Genomic DNA, 21,327 nt, shown 5'->3' with positions numbered 1-21,327 from the left:
CGTTGAAGCCTTGGTATGTTGATAATTAAGTTGGCTGTGCAGGTGCTAGTACCGTCTGGCCTCCCGAGCAGATAAGGGTATTGCTGACTATAAAATATAATGAGAATACAGTTTCTTGAGAGGCCATGTGGCCTTGAGACTGACTTCAGTCCTACTGATATCCTCCCTACATTCTTGAGCTGGTTAAGTGTGCTCAGGCCTATGAGGCCTAAGTGCCAATTTAGGAATGAGCTATGGACGTCCAGAGGGGGCAAGCTCACTACTTGATTGACCAACTACCTGAACCAATAAAGAATGTACATGTACACCCATATTCTATGACAAGTGGGCATTACTAATTAAACTGTATAAATGTGAACTGTTTCCTTTGTTCAGTGAAGAGGTTGTTCTGACCATTGTTCAGAATACAGCTTCCCTTGTATACAAGTCAATTAAAGTAAAACTTTTCCCTTTGTGATACTGGTCTGAGTGTGTTAGTGCATTGGTATGGTGTTAAGTTGACACCAGCTAGAACTAGATCAAGGCTCTGATGAAGGCGAGTAAAAAAATCAACTCAGAAAAGCTGTGCATCAAATAGGAAGAGAATTTGACTGCACAGTTCTGAAATCATGAAATGGAACAGATGCCTCCAGCTTTTTTTTTTATTTGTTCATGGGATGTGGGCGTCACTGGCATTCATTGCCCATCCCTAATTGCCCTTGAGAAGGTGGTGGTGAGCAGCCTTCTTGAACCGTTGCAGTCCGTGTGGTGATGGTTCTCCCACAATGCTGTTAGGTAGGGAGTTCCAGGATTTTGACCCAGCGACGATGAAGGAACGGCGATATATTTCCAAGTCGGGATGGTGTGTGACTTGGAGGGGAACGTGCAGGTGGTGTTGTTCCCATGTGCCTGCTGTTCTTGTCCTTCTAGGTGGTAGAGGTCGCGGGTTTGGGAGGTGCTGTCGAAGAAGCCTTGGCGAGTTGCTGCAGTGCATCCTGTGGATGGTGTACTCTGCAGCCACAGTGCGCCGGTGAAGGGAGTGAATGTTTAGGGTGGTGGATGGGGTGCCAATCAAGCGGGCTGCTTCATCTTGGATGGTGTCGAGCTTTTTGAGCGTTGTTGGAGCTGCACTCATCCAAGCAAGTGGAGAGTATTCCATCACACTCCTGACTTGCGCCTTGTAGATGGTGGAAAGGCTTTGGGGAGTCAGGAGGTGAGTCACTCGCCGCAGAATACCCAGCCTCTGACCTGCTCTTGTAGCCACAGTATTTACGTGGCTGGTCCAGTTAAGTTTCTGGTCAATGGTGACCCCCAGGATGTTGATGGTGTGGGATTCGGCGATGGTGATGCCGTTGAATGTCATGGGGAGGTGGTTAGACTCTCTCTTGTTGGAGATGGTCATTGCCTGGCACTTATCTGGCGCTAATGTTACTTGCCACTTATGAGCCCAAGCTTGGGATCTAAGAAGTTTAAAGACCTAATTTCTTCAGGTATTAACTCTCAATGCCACATATTCCTATTTTATAACACTTTCACATCCCTGAATATAATATTCAAAACAAAAAGGTACCAGAGAAGGCTAAGCAGAAGTACTGTAACATAGGCCTAGATACAAAAAAAAAAATCACACCACCTAGAGCAGACTGAGTGAACCACAAAAAACGACTGATCAATACAAAATGAGTCCTTTTTTTTTTTAATACCAAGTGACAATGTTCACATTTATAAATCAATCCTGACCTATTGATGTGCCACTAAACTATTCACATATTCTGTCAGCCCCAAAATTGATAGTTACTTTTTAATAAAAAGCTTTAAGTATAGTAATGACGTACGCATCTATAATTGCTGTACAGTATATTAAATTCCACAAATGCAACATTTAGTATGAATTACAAGCTTTTCTGTGTCTGTATAAAACTTTTTAAAACCTAGACAACCTAAAATGAAATTTGAATGCTAAATAAATATGTAGCGAAGGTAACGTGCGCACACACACACACACTTAAAAAGATAAATAACAAAAAGGATTCCAGTTTCATTATATGATTCAGTGCTTGGTTTTCAAATTAGCCCTATTTAAACTGTAAAGTGGATTTGGAGACCAGAAGTAATACTAGAACGACCGTGTGTGGACAGAATTTGCACATATGTAGTTGCTACAAAGCTCTGTTCGTGACTTCACTAATCTGGCCAAAGACCTTGTTAATACCTGTAAACAATTTTACAACACCAAGTTATAGTCCAGCAATTTTATTTTAAATTCACAAGCTTTCGGAGGCTTCCCCCTTCCTCAGGTGAACGTTGTTCACCTGAGGAAGGGGGAAGCCTCCGAAAGCTTGTGAATTTAAAATAAAATTGCTGGACTATAACTTGGTGTTGTAAAATTGTTTACAATTGTCAACCCCAGTCCATCACCGGCATCTCCACATCTTGTTAATACCGTTGAGGTTTTCTCTCAAAACTTTTAAACTCGTGCTCACCGCAGAAAGGCAATTTCAACAAGCAGATTGAGTCCACGAACTGAAACCTGGGTCCTTATGTATGCCATGTACAGGCTAGTGCAGCACAGAACTAGAAATTAGCCCTGAATAGTTATAGTACACCAGACATCACATGGGATGCCCACCAATCTCTCTTCTCGGAAACTTAGTAAATACCGCACTGCCAGACCAGCGTGTTCAGGCTAAACAAGTAAAATAATACATAGAAGCAGTAAGACACAACAGGAAATAAAGTACAATACAAAAACAGAATTAGTTCACAACAGTTCAAAAATAACCTTGTCTAGAACATGTTTCTGCTGAACTTGTTTTTGGATGAAATCAACTTTAGTAGACCCTCAGCATGATACTGTACTTTGGTGACATAATCCCTACGTTGACTCAATCAAGAACTTAATTCAGAACTGAAGATAGAGAGAATTCTCCATATTTGGACCACATAAAGGAACATACTATACACAGAATGACTGAAGAGGTATCTGCTTACCCATGACCTATTAATTCAAACTCGTCCAAAATTCTCTTGACCATATCCTGTTTTACTTGTCCATCACCCTTGTTCTCTCCAACCTCCACCAATTCTGTCTCCCAATACAACAAATTCAAAATTCTGGTTTCCAAATCTCTCCCTAGTCTTTCCCCACACTACTTGTGCAACTCCTCCAGACCTGTGCCCCAAGCAACTCTGGCCTCCTGTGCATCCCCCCACCCCACTCTTCTCCTCAGTGGCAGAGCTTTCAGTTTATTTGAGTATATCCTCAGACTTCCTGCCTAAGCCTCTTCATCTTGTTACTTCTCTATCTGCCTTTAGAGCCTCTACAGAACCTCAACCCTCTAACTCTTCTATGACTGCTCAGTTTGCTCTCTCCTATGTGAAGTGCCTTGGGATTTTTATGTTGATCATGTTCTACAAATGCAAGTTATTGTAACACTTTAAATGGTGCACAGTTAGAACTTCTTAGAGAACAAAACCCCTTTATCTACCCATTTACCAGATCAATCTGATCAGTTTTCCCATAAATGGCTTGACATTGAGAACATGTCACTTTAATTGCTTGAACAGTTACCACAAAGGTCTGTTGTGTTCTACCTTTATGTAGTGAATGGTACCAACTAGATCATATATGTAAGCAATACAGCAAAGCGTCCGCCCGCCCGTCTCAGAACCATTCTTGTATCCTGTTCACACTATGATTTGAAAATAAAGTTGCATAAACTTTCCAGTATGTGTATGAAATTAGGTCATTTTTTGTACTAATTTGTGCTACTAACTTAGTACTGAAGTACTAATTTGTTCTACAAAAGTTCAAGAGGTCGCTGATGTATGTTTTCTAACAACAATTTATATTACATGATGGGGCTTTAGGAAAGAGAAAGATGTATGATGGCCTGAGGCTGAAATAGGAATAATGCAAAGAACTAGTTTAAAGACTGTGACTGTCTGGAACTCCATGTGCTGAACAAGGAGATGTAGCACCATAAATGAGAATCCAAAAAGGTACATCACAACAATTGAAAGCAATTTTAGCAGCAGACATTATTTATGTCTGGTATGTATCACAAAAAATGTTTTAAAAAGAGATACAAAGTTGCAATTCGATATCAGATTTACAAAGTTTAAAACTGACCTTATTTGTATTTTATAACATTAAAACCTCTGATTCAGTTACTGGCTTTAATAATACAGTCTACATCAATTTTTTAATATATTTCATAAAAATTACACTATATTGCAGGAGATCACTGTAGAAAAAGTATCAGTGATATCACTAGATTCACCTTCAATCCAAATAATTCATTTCAAGACATTACATAAGCATTGCTGAACGAGAAAAGACCTAAGTTCATCTAGTTTGCTTTCTACCATCCTGGTAGGCACATGATGCTACAGTAATGGAGTTGTTGACTAATCAAGGCAATCAATCTCTATCAATTAGTCTACAATAGACCCAGACATGAGGGGAGGAAAACCCTAAGTGGTGGAAAGCTTTGGGAACCAAAGTCACCTGTTCCTCAAAAACATGCTACAATCACCATAGGTCATGTCTGAAATTACTCATACACTGTCCCTGAACATTATTTTCTGAAATAAATCTAATTTGCATTTGAATGAAACTGTACTTGTTTCCATCGTCTCCCTAGGAACCCATTCCATAGATTTACCACTCACTTACTGAAATAACGTTGCCACAGATTCATTTTGAATTTACTGCTGCCGCCACCCCCTTCTCCCCTTCAAGCGCAGGCTGTATCCTCTGTTTTTATTGTTCTGGACAAGGTGAAACAGCATGTCATGATCTACATTATCTAGTCCCTTTAGAATCCTAAAAACAACAATCATATATCCACACAACCTTCTCTTTTCCAGTAGTAATTTGCCAATTTATGTAACTGCCCCTCAATCAGAATTTTACATTTACAGTTCATTCTTGTTTCTTCCCTAACATGGTATAAACAGCATATGTTACATCAGTTAATTTTATATGTAACTTGTAAGTAAAGCATGTGATACACACAATATACCAAGCCAGTAGGATGTCCTCCCGGGGCCAGTTATCTCCCAGCCTGGGAGGAAACCAAAGCCCCCATATGAATAAATGAAGTTGCCCCATTGTCAGTGACATCAATAGAGTGGTCTGAAGTCAAGGAGACGTGGAATGTTGGATTACTGTTATGGTTCAGAAATTTGACTTTCAAAAATTAAGTACCAGATATTATTAATGGGCATTTGGCAGTACTTTGAACTAAAAGTCCTCCCCAAACTTTTCTCCTCCTTCAAGGAGATGTAAATTACATCCAGCTGCTCTTATTATATCTCCTCTATGTATTCCCTAGCCACCGACTCCATCCCCCTCTCTGGCCACTGATATTGAAGTCTGGTTCAGTCTCAATCTCAATATATTATTTGACCCTAAGCTGAGCTTTGGACCCCATAAACTATCACCACGACTGCCTACTTACACCTCCGTTATATTGCCTGTCTCAGCCCCTGCCTCAGCCTATTTTCTGCTGAAAGCCACATCTATGCTTTTGTTACCTCGAAACTTGACTATTCCTACGCTCTTCTGATCGGCCTACTTTCCACCCTCCGTAAACTTCAGCTCATCCTAAACTCTGCTGCCCTTATCTTAACTCATTCCACCCTGCATCCCAACTCATACCAAGTCCCGTTTATCCATCATCCCTGTGCTTGCTGACCTACATTAGCTCCCAATCCAGCAACGCCTTGATTTTAAAATTCTCATCTTTGTGTTCAAATTCCTCCATGGCCTCGCCCCTCTCTATCTCTAACCTCCTCCAGCCCTACAACCCTCCGAGATCTCTGCGCTCCTCCAATTCTGGCCTCTTGCACATCTCCAATTTACATCACTTCACCATTAGCAGCCTTGCCTTCAGCCATCTAGACCCGAAGCTTTGGAATTCTCCCCCTAAACCCCCCTCTCCTCCTTTAAGACGCTCCTTAAAACCTATCTGATCAAACTTTTGGTCACCTGTCATATTTCTTTATGTGGCTCGGTGTCAAATTTTGTCTGCTAGCACTTCTGTGAAGTGCATTTTACTAGGCTGAAGTTGTTATTCTATTGCAATCTATTCATTATCCTGATTGCAGCCCTTGGCTGTTACTTTACAGTTGGTTAATAAGCACTGAACCTGGTACTTCACAGTTACAGTGAAAGGCTCTGAGGTAGATTACTCACTGTAGCTCAAATAGGGAATTCAGGAGAAACTTCTTTGCCCAAAGAGTGGTAAGAATGTGGAATGTGCTACCACAAAGACTAGTTGAGGCAAATAGCAGAGATGCATTTAAGGGGAAGCTAGATAGGCACATGAGGGAGAAAGGAATCGAAGGGTATGCTGATAGGGTTAAAAGAAGTAGGGAGGGAGGAGGCTTGTGTGGAGCATAAACCAGTTGGCCCAACTGTGCTGTAGTTTCGATGTAAATAACAGAGATAAATAACACAATTGGGAGGCGCTATGTGTAACACTGAGTTTCAGTACCGACCCCAGTCCCCCTCAATTCCCTTCACCCTGTCTTTGCCTAACTTTATCCCCACATTCCCACTGTCCTCCCCAGGTTCCCTGTCCTCACGTTGCTCCGGGTACGCGTGTCCGTGCTCCTGGTGTAACCTCACTCAGGGTGTCTGTATCCCCGGCCTAACCTCTCAGGTTCTCCGGCGCAGCCTCACTCAAGAGTGCCCGCGTCCCTGGTACTCGGCCTCGGGCCTAACCTCGTTTAGTGTGCCCGTGTCCCCGGCCTCACCTCGCTCAGGGCGCCTCCATCCTCCGCCGAGTCCTGCCCGCTCAACACTTTCTTCAGTTTGTCCATCTTTAGCCCGGCGGATCGGTAAACACCAGACCACCACCTGCACACACCCCTCCCCAAATGCGCAGGCGCTAGAGATACAAGCGCATGCGTACAGCGATTAATAACGCAAAAACAGCGCCCACTATAGGACATGTAATGTATTGGCTCTGACTAATCCATACACAAAGGTGCAAAAAATAACTTTTTAAATTGACCCCCTCCACGCTTTCGTAACCAACTGACCAAATCTTACATTATAATCCATTTTCTACATCCATTATTTTTCCTACAATGTAAAATATGCTGATAATGGACACAATGTAGGGTTGCTAACTCTGGTTGGAGCCATTCCTGTAGCTTTGATCACGATGTGCTATCACGTGACATCTACAAATAGTATTGCATTTACCTTATCACGGTTTGGTCCCCTGTAATATCTTTGCTGGTGGTTCCCTACCAGCAGCTGTTGCACGAGAAGTTCCAAGAGCTGTGAGGCCACCCCGTGAGCAGGCGAAGAAGTGTAACTGAGGGCTGTGAAGAGGGGGATCCAAAGAGGGGGAATGATTTGTCGAGGGGAAACCGCAGGTTTGATTCCAACCTGCATCCTAACTGGCACCAAGTCCCATTCACCCATCACCCCTATGCTCGCTGACCTACATTGGCTCCCGGTCCACCAATGCCTCAAATTTAAAACTTTCATCCTTGTGTTCAAATCTATGATGCCCTGTCCAGCAATATGGGCAAATCCTAGTGCGCTTTCTTCCTACTTGTCAGCCTCCACGGAAAGATAATAAACTGTTGACGCCTCACAAACAGTGCATCAGTGACCTGCCGGATCACCATACGCACAGCAAGCTGGCTGATGTGAGTGGTGTCTCCAGAAACAGTTTGGAAGGAGCCACAGGCACAAAAGTTTAGAGCCACAGTGACCTTCACTGCCATAGGCAGTGCAGTGCATGCCCTGGTGTTGGGTTCCAATTCTCACTGCAACAGGTGGCACAGGTACATGACTGTCTCCCTGTCGAAACACAGCCACCTTACACAGTGCTCCTCTGTGAGGCACAGATATGATGATCGGTTCCTGAAACCCCAGGTGCTGTAAGGCCTCCTTGCCTCCTTTGCCCTCTTCTTGCAGCCTGTACAGGTTTTCGTTTCCTTCCTTGCTGCTGCTCCTCTTCATTTGGGAGGATCGAGGGTAAGCCCAGCAGCATGCCTATGTCCAGCAATTCTGAATAAGAAAATCCAGGGAAACAATTGTCGCCCTCCACAAATAGACTGCAAAACTATTTAACAGCCAAACAGTAGCCAAAACAGCCAAAAACCTGACCCTAAAGCTCCTTAGCAACCTAAAACGACTAACCAGAGACTTACCTTAATGGAGGTGAGGATCCCTTTAAGTCTGTAGCTTGGATGATGTTGGTAGAAAGACATACAACATCTTTGGTCAAATTGCTGTACGACTAATATATCGGAAAAAGTTCAGTTTCCTTTATAGTGCACTATCTTTAGGTACAGAAGGCAGGGTTTATGATGGGAATCTGCTATAGACCCTTGGACAAGTAAAGGAAATTGACAGCATTTTAGATGATGAGATAAGACTACATACAAACAATAATGTAATGATACATGACTTCAGTTAATCTACTATAAACCAAAAATCCCTGTGGAAGTGTGGAAATATAATCAAAACTAGGAAATGTAGTCCAAATTGACAGTAGGGGCTGACAACAGGTGCCTGGCACAAAAGCAACAAGGCCGCTGCTGTGTATGTTAACACAAGGTCAGATTGTTAAATATTAATGTGGCATTCCAGGCATGTAGACATGTTAGGAGCACCACTGGGCTGGATTGTTGGGTTCACGTAGCCAATGAAGGGCTGCTGGCTGCCCATCAAGTTTTATTCTTCTGCAGTGCATTGGGGGTGAAACCTAAGCCTCATTTCAGTAAACATTGGGTACTGGTCAGGTTCCACAGGGCTGGAAGCAAACAAATATACAGTACTTGTATTTTAAAGAAGGGAATAAATGTGAACCAGGCAACTACCGGAAATAACAGGTAAAATAATAGAAACTGATCTAAGAAGTGCCTGTGTAGCGATCACTTGATAAGAACTGCCAGCATTTAGAAGGGGAAGAGCCTACCTGACAAAATTCAGCTTCTTTAAGCATATTACAAATAAAGTATATAGTGGAAGTCCTTATGATATAAGCTCAGAAATTACTATTGGCAATATTAGCGGATGAACACTTAAAATGTTCCTATGACAATTGTTTGTCTGTTACTTTAATGGCAACATTAACACATTTAAAATATGTGGGTTAATGCCTACCTTAAAATAGTGATGATGTGGAGATGCCGGTGATGGACTGGGGTTGACAATTGTAAACAATTTTACAACACCAAGTTATAGTCCAGCAATTTTATTTTAAATTCACAAGCTTTCGGAGATTTTCTCCTTCCTCAGGCAAATGTTTCAAGATCTTGAAACATTTGCCTGAGGAAGGAGAAAATCTCCGAAAGCTTGTGAATTTAAAATAAAATTGCTGGACTATAACTTGGTGTTGTAAAATTGTTTACAATTAAAATAGTGGACAGAGGAATGTCATTTCTAGACGACAGTTTATTTGGATTTTCAGAAAGCTATTGACAATGTTTTACATGAAAAACTTCTAAAGGTAATGGAAATCCAAGGTAAAGCACAGGATTGAATAAGAAGTTGATTGAAAATAGAAAACAGAGTACCTGTGGGAGGTGTAGTGTCAGACTGGAGTGGAGATATGTTATCACAGAAATTAAAGCACAGAGGGTGGCCATTTAGCTCATCATGCTGTGCCAATCCTTGCTGTTCAACTGGAGCTATCTGCTGTAATCCAATTTCCCTGTCCTTTCCCATATACTCTTACAGTTTTCTACTTCAAATACTTCTCCAATTCCCATTAAAATGTGTTATAGTTTCTGCCTCAATAGCTACTTGTGTTGAAGCACTGCAGATTTTAATAACTGTGTCAAACAAAAAATTCTTGTAATTTCCCTCATTCTTCTAATGATAATCCTAAATTAATGCCCCCTTGTTACTGATTCACCAATCTGTGGAAACAATCTTTCATTATTCAGCATTTTGAAACCTTTCATAATCTTGAAAACCTCTATTAGATTTTAATCTTCTCTGTTCCATTCGTTCAGGTATTCTTTACAACTATAATCTCTCCATTCCTTGTATCGTTTGGACATTTTCGGTTTGACACTACATAGAACGTAACTCAACTGGTTTAAAAAGTGCCAGGGGGTCTCCTGGACAGTTTTTAAACCTACCTGAGGGTAATTTAGACGTTTATAGTGCAGACACTGTTACCTATGCTGATAAAACATTTAGGCCTAGAAATTGATCTCTAGTCCCGAGGTCCAATATTGGATGTGCCTTGAACCTACCCATTCTGGCAGGGATCGTTCAGTGCGCCCAATTTACGCCAGCAGGCCAGCATTAACCAATTTCTAGGCCTTGCATTTTAATTTCTAGAAGAGGAACTCTGTGCATGTGTGTGACCATATGTACGCGTAACCATGATTTTACAGAGCTCTCTCCTTGGCAGGACAATCAGAGTTTCAGCCATGAAGTATAAATAGCCACTGGTCTGGGTCCAGTAGCTGCAATGCAAAAGCAGCATTAGAAAAGAATCTGGGAGTAATAGTAGACTTGTTACTTTTAATGTCAGGATGATGTGGCAAAGCAATTAAAAAAACAAATATAATGTTGGGATGTATAGCCAGAATAATGGAGTCTAAATATACAGCGGTGATACCAAGACTTTATAAGTGTCAGACCACACTTGCAAATACTGTGTTCAAATTTGGTCACCATGCTTCACAAAGGATGTACCCATGTTGGAGAGAACACAAAGAAGAATACAATGTTCCCAAGTGTAAAAGGTATGAGCTCTGAGGAAAGAACAGAGAAGCTTACTTTCTATGATAACATAGAATTATAGAAACAAAGTTAAGTGGAAAGGGGAACTGATTGGAAATACATAAAGTAAAAAATGATATAGATAAGTTGAACCCAGAATAAAGTTGAACCCAGAATATTATATCATGTAAATTAGGTCAGTAAGACACTGCAATGAATGAAAAGTAAATTTAAAACAGATATGTTGGAAAGAAGTTCTTGATTTGTTTGGGATAATTTAACAAGCAAGTTAGCATAGTCAGCGAAGTTCAAAATGTAGTTGGATGCTGGGCTGGGAGCATTAAGAGTACGAGAGATCCAAGTGTTGAAGGGCTGAATGGTCTTGTCTCACTTTTAACTGTCCTTTTGTTAACATACTGAGTTACTCAGTCACTCTTTGTTGAACACAATTTATGGAACAATAAAAGATAAGTGCATTTAAGAACAGTGATTTTAATTAAAATATTCTTTTTCAGAAAGAAGAAAATCCTCATTCACAGATATAAGTATATTACAGTAACTGCGGAACTTAGCAGTAATTTAACAGAAATGTGCAAGCATTCTTCAAATTTGAACAAAAGGCTTCTGACAATTCCTTGTTGAATTAAGTTGAAAAAGAAAATCTTCATAATTTCTTTTTTCCTTCACCAATGATGATATGGCTGCATTATGACCACACAATGCTATATTCATATAACTACCTAAGAACAGTACAATTTGTAATTTGTGGCAGAAACATTTCTTCCCAACAACAAATTTTAAAGACATAAAAAGCCCATCAAATTAGCATATCTCAAACTTAGTAGTACAATAAATGGAAAACAAATCAATTCATGATCAATCAATAATAAACATTTATTAAAAAAATTATCCACTAGTAAGATAGTTTGGAGATTTTGTTTTGGTCCTTGCTGAACAATATTGCATTGTAAACAGGCTCAGTGACAATCATGAATCAATTACACATCATACAAGACGATATTTAAATTAAGTTAAGAACTGAATCAACTCCAAAAGGAAGGATGTATTTGTTTTACAAAGTAAAGAAACTAAATAATATATTTTTCTCAGTCATAGTAAATAAATATTCATTTTATCTGAGGTTCATACTGTTTATTTAACTATAATATATTATCTAAAATTACAAAAGAGGGAAAGCTAAGTTTATCCACATTATATTTGTTTATATAATGCTGTTTCTACAAAGATTTTGTCATGGTTAATTTGTTTTAATATTTTCAAGCTTTGGTGTTCAATCCTTTGCATACTACGCATCAAGTACAGTTCTCAAAACATCCATCAATTACCTTGTACATTATTTATAAAAATGATTTTCTGTGAATATTTATTATAAAATTGATTAGATAAATATTTAGGATTGGAGAATATTTGGGAGAATGCACAGAAAGTTTTTAAGATGATTGATACAAAATGAACAGTTTTACTTGAGAGTAAACTATCTATGAAAAAAGGAGTGTGCTGTAAATGTCCAAAGCTGTTTTGTACTTTTTGAACTCTGCATCTGGTCAAATATTATTAAATGCCAAGAAAGTCTCAATCAATTGTGTACTGGAGTTCAGTGCTTGAACTCCTAAGTAATGGGAGTGTTCTGGTATGTTTTCAAGCCACTTTGATCAATTTAAATTACATTTCATACAAATTCTTTTTCAGGATGACCTTGGAATATGATGGCCACTCTAAGGTTGGGCACAGAACTACAATAACATTTTTTGCATTAAATATTTTTGCACCACTTTCTCTGGTTTTTAGGTTATCTATCGTTGCCTCCTGTTCTCATACAAAGGTAGGGTGGAGGGTCGACATAGGTTTATGGTGTATACCCATTTTAAAGTTTTGTTGACAAGTATATATTCACTTGTGGGGAGCTTGAAACAGTGCCATACATTCATCAACTGGTTACCAGCGCTCCTGGGTTCAATTCCAGCCCATCCCCTACTCAAGTGCTGCTGCAGCTCCTACTGAATCCTGTTTCTTAGTAAAAGCAAAAAAGATTAAATGTGCCTATAATATGTAGCTGTGTTCAATCAATTCCGCTTTTACTAGGACAGCAACAGAAATTAAATAGGAGCAGCAGTAGGGGATGGGTTGTAACAGACATTGGTGGTACGGGTAGAGAGCATGAAGAGAGAGAAGGGTAAATCCAGTGTTGTTGGAGGTGGGGACATTGAAAGCATAGGGAAGGGGGAATGACAGTGTCAAAATGGGAATAGGATAGAAGAATGCAGTGGCAACATGGGAGGAGCAAGGGATGGAACACAGTGCCAGCATAGACTGGGAAGGGGTATGGGCACTACCACAATGGACAGGTGAACGGGGTGGGGGGGGGGGGGGGGAGGAACTGAATTCTAGCAGGGAAGCAGAAGAGTGCTTGTATGTTCTGTTGTGGTACCCACAGCCGGGCTCTGAAGTACCTTTTTCTAGCCTCATGGACTACACTCAATTGGCTGTGTGTCTATGCACTCTCTCTACTCCACAGTAGACCAACAATACACTGAGCTGTTCGCCACTTCCCAGGTAAGCAGTAATAATTGCAGCAGTTAATTTAATTTCTTCCACAGGTTAGTGTTCCGAACTCTCCATAGGCTGCCAGCTCCTGACCGTTCTCTCTTACCCCTCCCCATTCTACATCTTCAGCTCCATCGTGGCAGCTAGCTGTGGACTGGTTTTGGATAGGTGGGTTTCATTGACTGGTTGCTGGTAATCTGGCTAGCTTTTGGTGGCTGGCTGTGCTTTTGGATGACTGTTAATTATGAATGGGTGGCTCTAGTAGCTGGTTGCTGGTTTTGAATGGATAGTTTCTGTTTTTTGGCTGCTGGTTATGGACAGGTAGCATCTGGTGCTGGTTGCTATCTGGCTTTCGGTGGTGGTGGTAGCTAGTTACAGGCTCATGGGCTGGCTAGCATTCCTGGTCTTTGTGGCTCAGCTACTCACTGGATAAAATCACCAAATCACCAAAGGAACATGACTTGTTTGCTTTAATTATATAGTGTATTTTCATACATCATGAAGTAGTGTATATATCCTAAAGTGTAGATATGTGTGTAAAAGTGCACTCCAAAATGTTGGAAAATACACCATATAAGATGTCAAAATTCAAAATGTTTAGGGGCATGGACCCAGACTTTCATCCCCTCCCAGCGAGAGATTTTCATCCATCATACACAGTATACCCACTCTAAATCGCTGCTGCACCACACAAGTACATTTTTTTTCAAACAATATTGTCCTGCAGGCTCTGGGGATGGAACCATCTGCTTCAAGTCAATTTTCCATCTAATTTCTGAGAAAGGGTCAATCTTGCTTAAGGACACCAGGTGGGCTTGAATATTAATCCAGAAAATGATTCAGACTTGATGCCCAGTGTTTGGAGTGCAATGCTCTAATGTCAAGGAGAGCCTCATCTTTGGAAGGAGAAGAGAACAGAACAAACATTAATCTGCTACCTAATAATAAATGCTGTCAGCAATGGAGCACAAATAGTTATTAGCATCAGAACTGATAGAGGTTTGGAACCCATCTCCTTGTCCTCCTGAAAAATTGAGTTACAAAGATTTTAAATAAACATATTTAAAAAGTTGCAAAAAAATGTTAATATTGTTATATTTTAGAATGCACCATTGTACTGAAGGACGCCTATTATGCTACCATATTGCAGTAATAACTTTTGATTTCATGTTAAACTGTATGACTTACTAAAAATGAATCCTCAATAAGACATTTGGTATAAAATGTATTATTTACAATAGTTTCTTATTTGTTTTGTCACATTGTGTAGTGTTTGTATTGTGAAATCCTCATAGTTCTGTCATTATCCACTACTTTTCAGTCAGTCGTGGGCCTCGTGAGTTTCATTTCCTAAAAAGATTTCTAAATACTCTCATTCCAAAAAAGGTGTCAAAGAGCTTGAAGACCGATCGTACCATAATGTAATTTCTTCCCTTTAAAAGTGTTTTAAACACTACTGTGTTGTATAATAGACATAATGACATTTAAACTTCATAACACCAGTAGATGAAGTCAAGAGGTAAATTGATCTTCTATTTGTGAAATGATCCAACAAAAATGTTAGCATGGAATAAAATATGATTCCATAATTGAGCTTCTATTAGAGAATCCCAGCCAGTAGTATGAAATGGGCTCATAGTGACTCAGCAGCTCATTTTACATTGCGCTTGATTTTCATTTCTAATGGATATAAATGGGCGTGATGTAAAACGGGCTGCCGATTCCCTACGAGCCCTTTTCGCATTACTGGCAAAGACTAATTTGAAACCGTGATCTTTATTTACAAACCTCTTTATGAAGCTTTCACTTTTTAACTTCTTTTGAAGTGTTATCAGAAAGATCATGTTGACTGGCACTGAACCATAATGAACAGTGCCAACTTAAAGCATGTAAGCCACTTACCCTTCCTTATTGGATATGTTAGTACTGGTACGCTGTGCTTTAGAGCGGAGTGAAGCCTGAATTTAACCAGGCTCGTATAGAACATACTGCAAGTATTCAGAAAGGATAAACTTTCAAGTTTCATCACAATGTCATATGCCTTCACAGATATCTGTCTCTGGGCAACAGATTGTCAAAACTGAAGAGTTTACTTCAACAGGGGCATTTATTACTAACATTCTTATAAATCAGACATCATGTCCTCCCAAAAATACACAAACCACATTTTTTGCGACCTCAATTCTTACTTAGGCTTTGCTCATTCTTGGTCACGAGTTTTAAAACATAGGAAATAAAAGACAGGCTGCTGTCAGTAGGAACGGATGTATTTCCCCTTTCACCAGTCACTGATGATTATGGAGTGCAGTATTAAGTTTTGATTATTGTAAAGTTGCTCAATGTCACCCTTTTCTGCTAGTTGATTTGATAAAAATTAAAGACAGCAGTACAGAAATGTAAGTAAGACAATGCAGTCCATTTCTATGCATAAACACAAGGGGCTCGATTTTGGCGTCGGGTTTCCGGCGGGTTTCCAGCAGGGGGGCCCCGAAAATCCCGATATCCGGTCACGTGACCGGATCGCGACGAAATCCCGGCCACTTCCGGGTACCGCGCTGACGTGCGGGGCTGCGCGCGCAAGCCCCGCTGGTGGGAATCCCGCAGGCAATTAAAGCCAGCGGGGTTCCACTTGAGTGTACTTACCTTGCTTGTTGAGGTCAGTTAATGAGCTGAATCAGCTGTCAAAAGAGGAAGTGTGGGATTTTAGGTTCAAGGCAGTGAGTTTCACACACTGGGTGAAACAGTCTCTCTCCAACCAGGCGTGTTGCAGCCAGCAGCCTGTGGCAGGTGCCAAGGTGCACTCCACGGGGGAGAGCCCTCACCCACGCAGGAGGCCACCGCGTCACATAGGGCAACCCCTGCCCCCCACCACCCCCCGCCAAGCCAGAGGACAGATCGACACAAAACCGCAGCCCCAGTCCGAGGAACCACCCACCTACCCTGCACAACCCCTCAGACCAACACATGCCAAATGGGTGGTGTGTGGACACCCTCGGAGGACGAACAGCATGACCAGCCCCAGCAGCCTCGCAGTCCACGCCGTCCGCCGCAGAGACGTGGAGCCCCCCAACACGGTGTTGTTGCACGCCCACCTGCACAGCAGGAGGGAGGGCTACCGCAGAGAGAGACGCATCGCAGAGGGCACTACCCTCGCCACAGGGTCCACAGACCGAGGCGCAGCTCCCCGGACCTCTCCGAGCAGCAGTGCACAGGGAGGCGCAGATTCGCTCGACATGTAGTCGTGGAGATCTGCAGCCTCTTTCATGCCGAGCTGCTCCTGGCTGGCCCCAGCACCAACTGCTTAACTGTCGCTGTCAAAGTCACCACTGCCCTCCACACCTTCTCCTCCGCATCCTTCCAGGGTGCAGCCGGCTACACCGCTGATGTCTCTCAGTCGTCTGCGCGGACGAGCCCTGCAAATACACCTGCACCTACTCTGCAGTAACACGATGGGTGGCATCAGTGGTGAGTCCTCATAGTGATACCCAGGAGCGGGCATTATTGGACACAGCGGACAGGATTCGCGGAGACGTGGCAGTGGTGGTGTCAATATAATGTGTGCTGTTTGTTGCTCTGAAATTCAATATAGGTAACACCCATGACAAACCCTCAGACACCCTTGTGCACCCCCTTCATGCTCACGACACGTTTGCCTTACGCTGCCTACTGCACATATGTGATGCATGCCCTGTGGCTGCAGCACAGGTGGTGGCAGGTTGAGTGAGGCTGGCCGTGAGGGAGATGCACGAGATGGGATGGAGCAATGAGATTGTATGAGGATTGGGTTGCGTGTTAGTGGCAGGATGAGTACTGGCGAGGTGAGTAGGTGGAGGTAAGATGAGGATGGGGTTTGAGTGGGTATGAAGGGTGATGTGACAGAGTAGTGTTGGCGGTGCCGAAGGAGATGTGGGGTGGGGGCAGTGTTGTGGCAGACGGAGTGTAGGGGAAAGACTTCGTGTTCTCACTGTGGTGGACCTACTGCGGTCATTGCAGCGCCTCCTGCACTGTATGCAGGTGGGCCATATGTTGGTGGCGCAGGTGACCCCCTCTGCCACCTCAAGCCAGGCCTTCTTGGTGGCAGAGGCAGGCCGCTTCCTCCCGACCGCCGGGTGGAAGATCTGTGTCCTCCCCCTCCTCCTCACCCCATCTGATGATACCTGGGGTGAGGCATCATTAAACTGGGAGCAGCCTTCCCCTGGGCTGCTCCATGCTGCAATTTGTTCCATTGGTTGCAGCATGTGTCAGTGGAGGACTGCCCCTTTAACTAGAGAGCCTCCAGCTGACAGATCGTACTGCGCATGCGCAGCCCGCCCGAGGCGCAGGCCAGCGCCGCGGACCCCGGAGGATCAGGTAATTGATGCCTATTAGTGTGTTGCCTGCTACGATCGCGCGGGCAACCCACTAATTTCTCCGAGCGTGTTGACCACGCTCCCGAAACCCAACCCGCCGGAAACCCGCAGGCCTGCTAAAATCAGGCCCAAGGTACTTCAATACATTTGCTCCACTGTAGACACAGGTTTATACTTGTGAAAGGGGTTAACATTAGAAACTACTAAAGATTCTTAAAGGGTGTACTCTAGTACTATAGAAGGCACAGTGAAAGCAAGCTACAAGATTTATCTGGCTACATTTCTTCCTCAGACTCTTGATCTTTATCAAATGATTTCAACAGTCCCATCTCCAAAGGTTCGATCCGTTTTAACTTTGTATGAATCACCCTATAAACACACAAAAGATAGATGTAAATTTGGTGAAATTGATGATGGTGTGAATGATACTGATTGCAGTCATTACATGTTATCTTTTAAATATGGTTTAAGTTTGAAGTTTAAAAAATATTAATACTGTTGATTCATTACTGTACAGTGCTTTTATTTATTGAAATTTGTCAGTTATCCAAAGCTCCGTTTTTACTAATGCTGTGTTTTTAATCCTCATTAATTGATTCTTCCTCCTCTCATGGAGCAACCAGTACAAACCAAAATCACTGGAATAGATTCAGGTTTCCTAAGATTCTAACACATCTCTATTGAAGTCTCCTGGAAGAAATTCCTCCCACTCTCAATTTTTAAAATTTAAATTACTGTATTGCCAGGGTGACACAAGAGAAATTGAGAAGATGCACATGTTGACTCTAGGGGGCAGAATTGTTGCAATATTGTGATATAGCAGTTCAAGTTGGTATGTACCAGCACATCAAATACAATCAATTTTCATTTCAATTAATTCATGTTTTTGTACATCATTTTAGCCTTGATTTTTAGCTTCATACTGTTGCGTACAGTTGTTGCACTGTGTAAGAAATGCCAGTCATTACACCTTGGTGACATAAACAGTTGTACTTACAATGTGTTGAATGGATGGATTTTGAGTTGGTACTTGGGACAGGAAGTGATTTTGGTAGCAGCTCAGGTGTCTTGTGCACCGGTTCTGCTTTTGTCATTAATATTGGGATGTCCCGATTAAAACAGAAGAATTTAGAGGTATGTAAACCGTGCACAGCAATTCATGGCAGTACCAGTAATACAGCTGCAACTGTAAATCAGTGCAATTCTAATACACAATCAGTATCACGATCAATAATAAATACTTGCTTTACTATGCTGAAATATCTCAAAATCTCTTGACACAAGAAATACTGGCATAAATAATTGTGGTACCATGGAGTATAGGCATAGCTTTAAAAACACCCATTTACTGTTTTCTCTGCTGCTCTCAGATGTTTATATGAATTAGTTAAACTCTTCAAATAATCAAATATGCAAAGCAGAAGCTCACTTATACATTTATGCAAGCTTGTTATATCAACAAAATCTACTAACATTTTAAAGCCTGTGTTGTGCTTGGTAGTTTGTATCGAACTGATCACAAAAAAACTGGTTTATAAATAGGTTTTTATGGCTACAAAACCATTTCACTTGAAATGGCACACAGAAACTTCAATAAATTCAGGCAATAAATTGTTTGTTTATAAATAATCCAGTCCAAGGATACTATAAAATTCAATTCTAGAATATTTATATTCTAGTTTATTCCAACCTACTCCATTAACTTCCATTATTGGAGGAGAAAGAAACATTTAAAAATTAAATAATGAGTTTTTTTATTTCTAGCCCTCTCAGCCCAGAGTTTTGGTGCAGGAACAAATGTTGGGAATTTGGGTGGATTTTAAATTTAACAGATAATAAATGGTGGGGGTACGCAACCAAATTTATAAGTTCTCCTGATGTGTGTAGCTCTGCATCAGGAGTACTAAAGAGAGAATCTGCCCCATATCTCGTCTGTCTTTAATTTTATGAGTCATTTTCTTCCTTTGCTGAGCCACTATTCTGTCTCCCCCTGCAACCAGGTGACACATGTTATGCGCAGCTGTGCGCATCCTGGAGCAGTTCCATTTACTTGCATAGAAGGTGGCACTTTGCATTGGTTTGGGTGCTGATCCAGAAGCAGCTGTGCAGGGAAAAATACTGAGTGAGTAAACCAATAGCTAAAATATGGGAGTTTTACTGTTATGGTAATAGAGTAATTTTTAAACTCACTGAATTTGAGGTTTTGTACTAACTCTTATTAACTTTTCTATAGGAGTCTATTAAAACTGATTTTAAAATACAATTTTATGGCTTTAAAACTTTAATTCTAATACAACATGGCTGTGATTCAAAATATCATTGAAATAAGCAAAAATATAAAGGCAGTCATGTTCTCTTTTTAATCTTGAAGAAATGCTGTTTATAGTCTTCAAAGAGTTGCAGAAATTGGATAACAGTCCAAATTGTTTATGTATTTCTTTATGAGAGACTAGTCTTCAATTAAAAGAAGTTAATTTAGGAATTTAATTTCCTCTGGTGGTGTACTGCTTAACACATTTCTGAAAAAGTTTATTTGCACAGTTGTTAACCCATTTAAGTTATTGAGTGCGTTAAAATAGTGGCACTGAGGCATTTTATGTGAATGCATGAAGCAGTATGTTCCAGAGGAAATTATGTCCCTTAGTGTTCAGATATGTGAGGGGGAAATGTATTTACTCACCAACTGATAATTGTATAGCTAACAGCCACAATAAGAATCGAAACGGCATAGTGCCAGCAGTAACACATGGTAATAAACATCATATTGTCATGGCTGCTTTGGTCCCATTCAGGGCTTCCATTAGGAGGATACAGGACAAACCCAATCTGCAAAAAGGAATGAAATAATTTGGACTAAAGCAGATTTCAAATATTGGTAGATTTTTTTCAAAATTTCCATTAATGTAGCTACCAATTTAATATGTTTCTAATGAAAGAATTGTACTATTTTAAAGTGGTAATTACGGTTTGGCAACGATGCTTTCCATAAAGTCCAAAAGACCATTGTAACAAAAAAGCCAGACAGTAATTAGAATTTATCACATAATATGGCTTTATTAGAGTGACAGTTATTAATAACAATTGATCAATAATGTATACACTTGAAGTTGAGAGCACATTCTGCAGTCATACTCCTTGGTACCTGGAAATTGCTTCAGGAAACTTTTTGGGCTGAACAATTTTGTATTTTGTCTTTGGAATATAATTCAAACACATGTGGTGTGCAAATAAATGTTAGATTTGGACCAGGAACTACTGATCTAATTGTTGATTGTGAAACCCAACACACAAATATAATTATATATTTAAACAAATATAAAACTGACCTATTGATCTCCATTAACTTTTTAATTAAGTAGCTTTTAGGGTAGTGCACTAATAATTCCTGTACATGTGATATTATCTGTTTGCCATCTGTAAACAAGGCAGCGAGCCCATCAAAACAGGCCAAAAGGAAAACAATGCAACTGCAAGGGAACGAAGTCTAGAAACCAAACTGGCAGGTCTGGATTGTCTCTTTTTTACATGTTTGCCTGCAAAATCAGCTATTAGTTATCATAATTTAAAAAAAATAATTGACTTGTGTTTATCATTAGCACTCACTTAAAAAGTGGATGTGGCCACAGTTGCAGTATGATAATGCTGCATCCCCGACCTCCCCATGGGAATTTTCAACAGATGCAAATTATGCTGCTACTCTATTGAATTTTTGAAAAAAGG

The 21,327-nt window shown here is 40.9% G+C and overlaps 2 protein-coding genes across 3 annotated transcripts in view; both read right to left on the bottom strand.

The window, feature by feature from the left end:
* The window catches only part of sft2d2a (SFT2 domain containing 2a), a 32,581-nt gene extending 25,715 nt beyond the window's left edge, over positions 1-6,866 (bottom strand). For both annotated transcript variants that reach the window (XR_010964443.1, XM_067993142.1), the window contains exon 1: positions 6,745-6,866. Coding sequence is in view for 1 of the 2 variants with exons in the window: in XM_067993142.1 (XP_067849243.1) it covers positions 6,745-6,810 (66 nt within the window). In the remaining variant the exon portion in view is untranslated. The remainder of the gene's footprint in view (positions 1-6,744) is intronic.
* A 9,281-nt stretch (positions 6,867-16,147) lies between these two features.
* Positions 16,148-21,327, bottom strand: part of LOC137327397 (transmembrane protein 45B-like) — a 75,106-nt gene continuing 69,926 nt past the window's right edge. The window contains exons 5-6 of the mRNA XM_067993140.1: positions 20,288-20,433; positions 16,148-17,976 (exon numbers count right to left, since the gene is read on the bottom strand). Coding sequence (XP_067849241.1) covers positions 17,883-17,976; positions 20,288-20,433 — 240 coding nt within the window. The 3' untranslated portion in view covers positions 16,148-17,882. The remainder of the gene's footprint in view (positions 17,977-20,287; positions 20,434-21,327) is intronic.

This window comes from Heptranchias perlo, chromosome 11 (genome assembly GCF_035084215.1).
Source record: "Heptranchias perlo isolate sHepPer1 chromosome 11, sHepPer1.hap1, whole genome shotgun sequence".
Taxonomy (NCBI): Eukaryota; Metazoa; Chordata; class Chondrichthyes; order Hexanchiformes; family Hexanchidae; genus Heptranchias; species Heptranchias perlo.
Note: the sequence above shows the minus strand (reverse complement) of the source record. Positions and strands in the feature narration are given on the sequence as shown.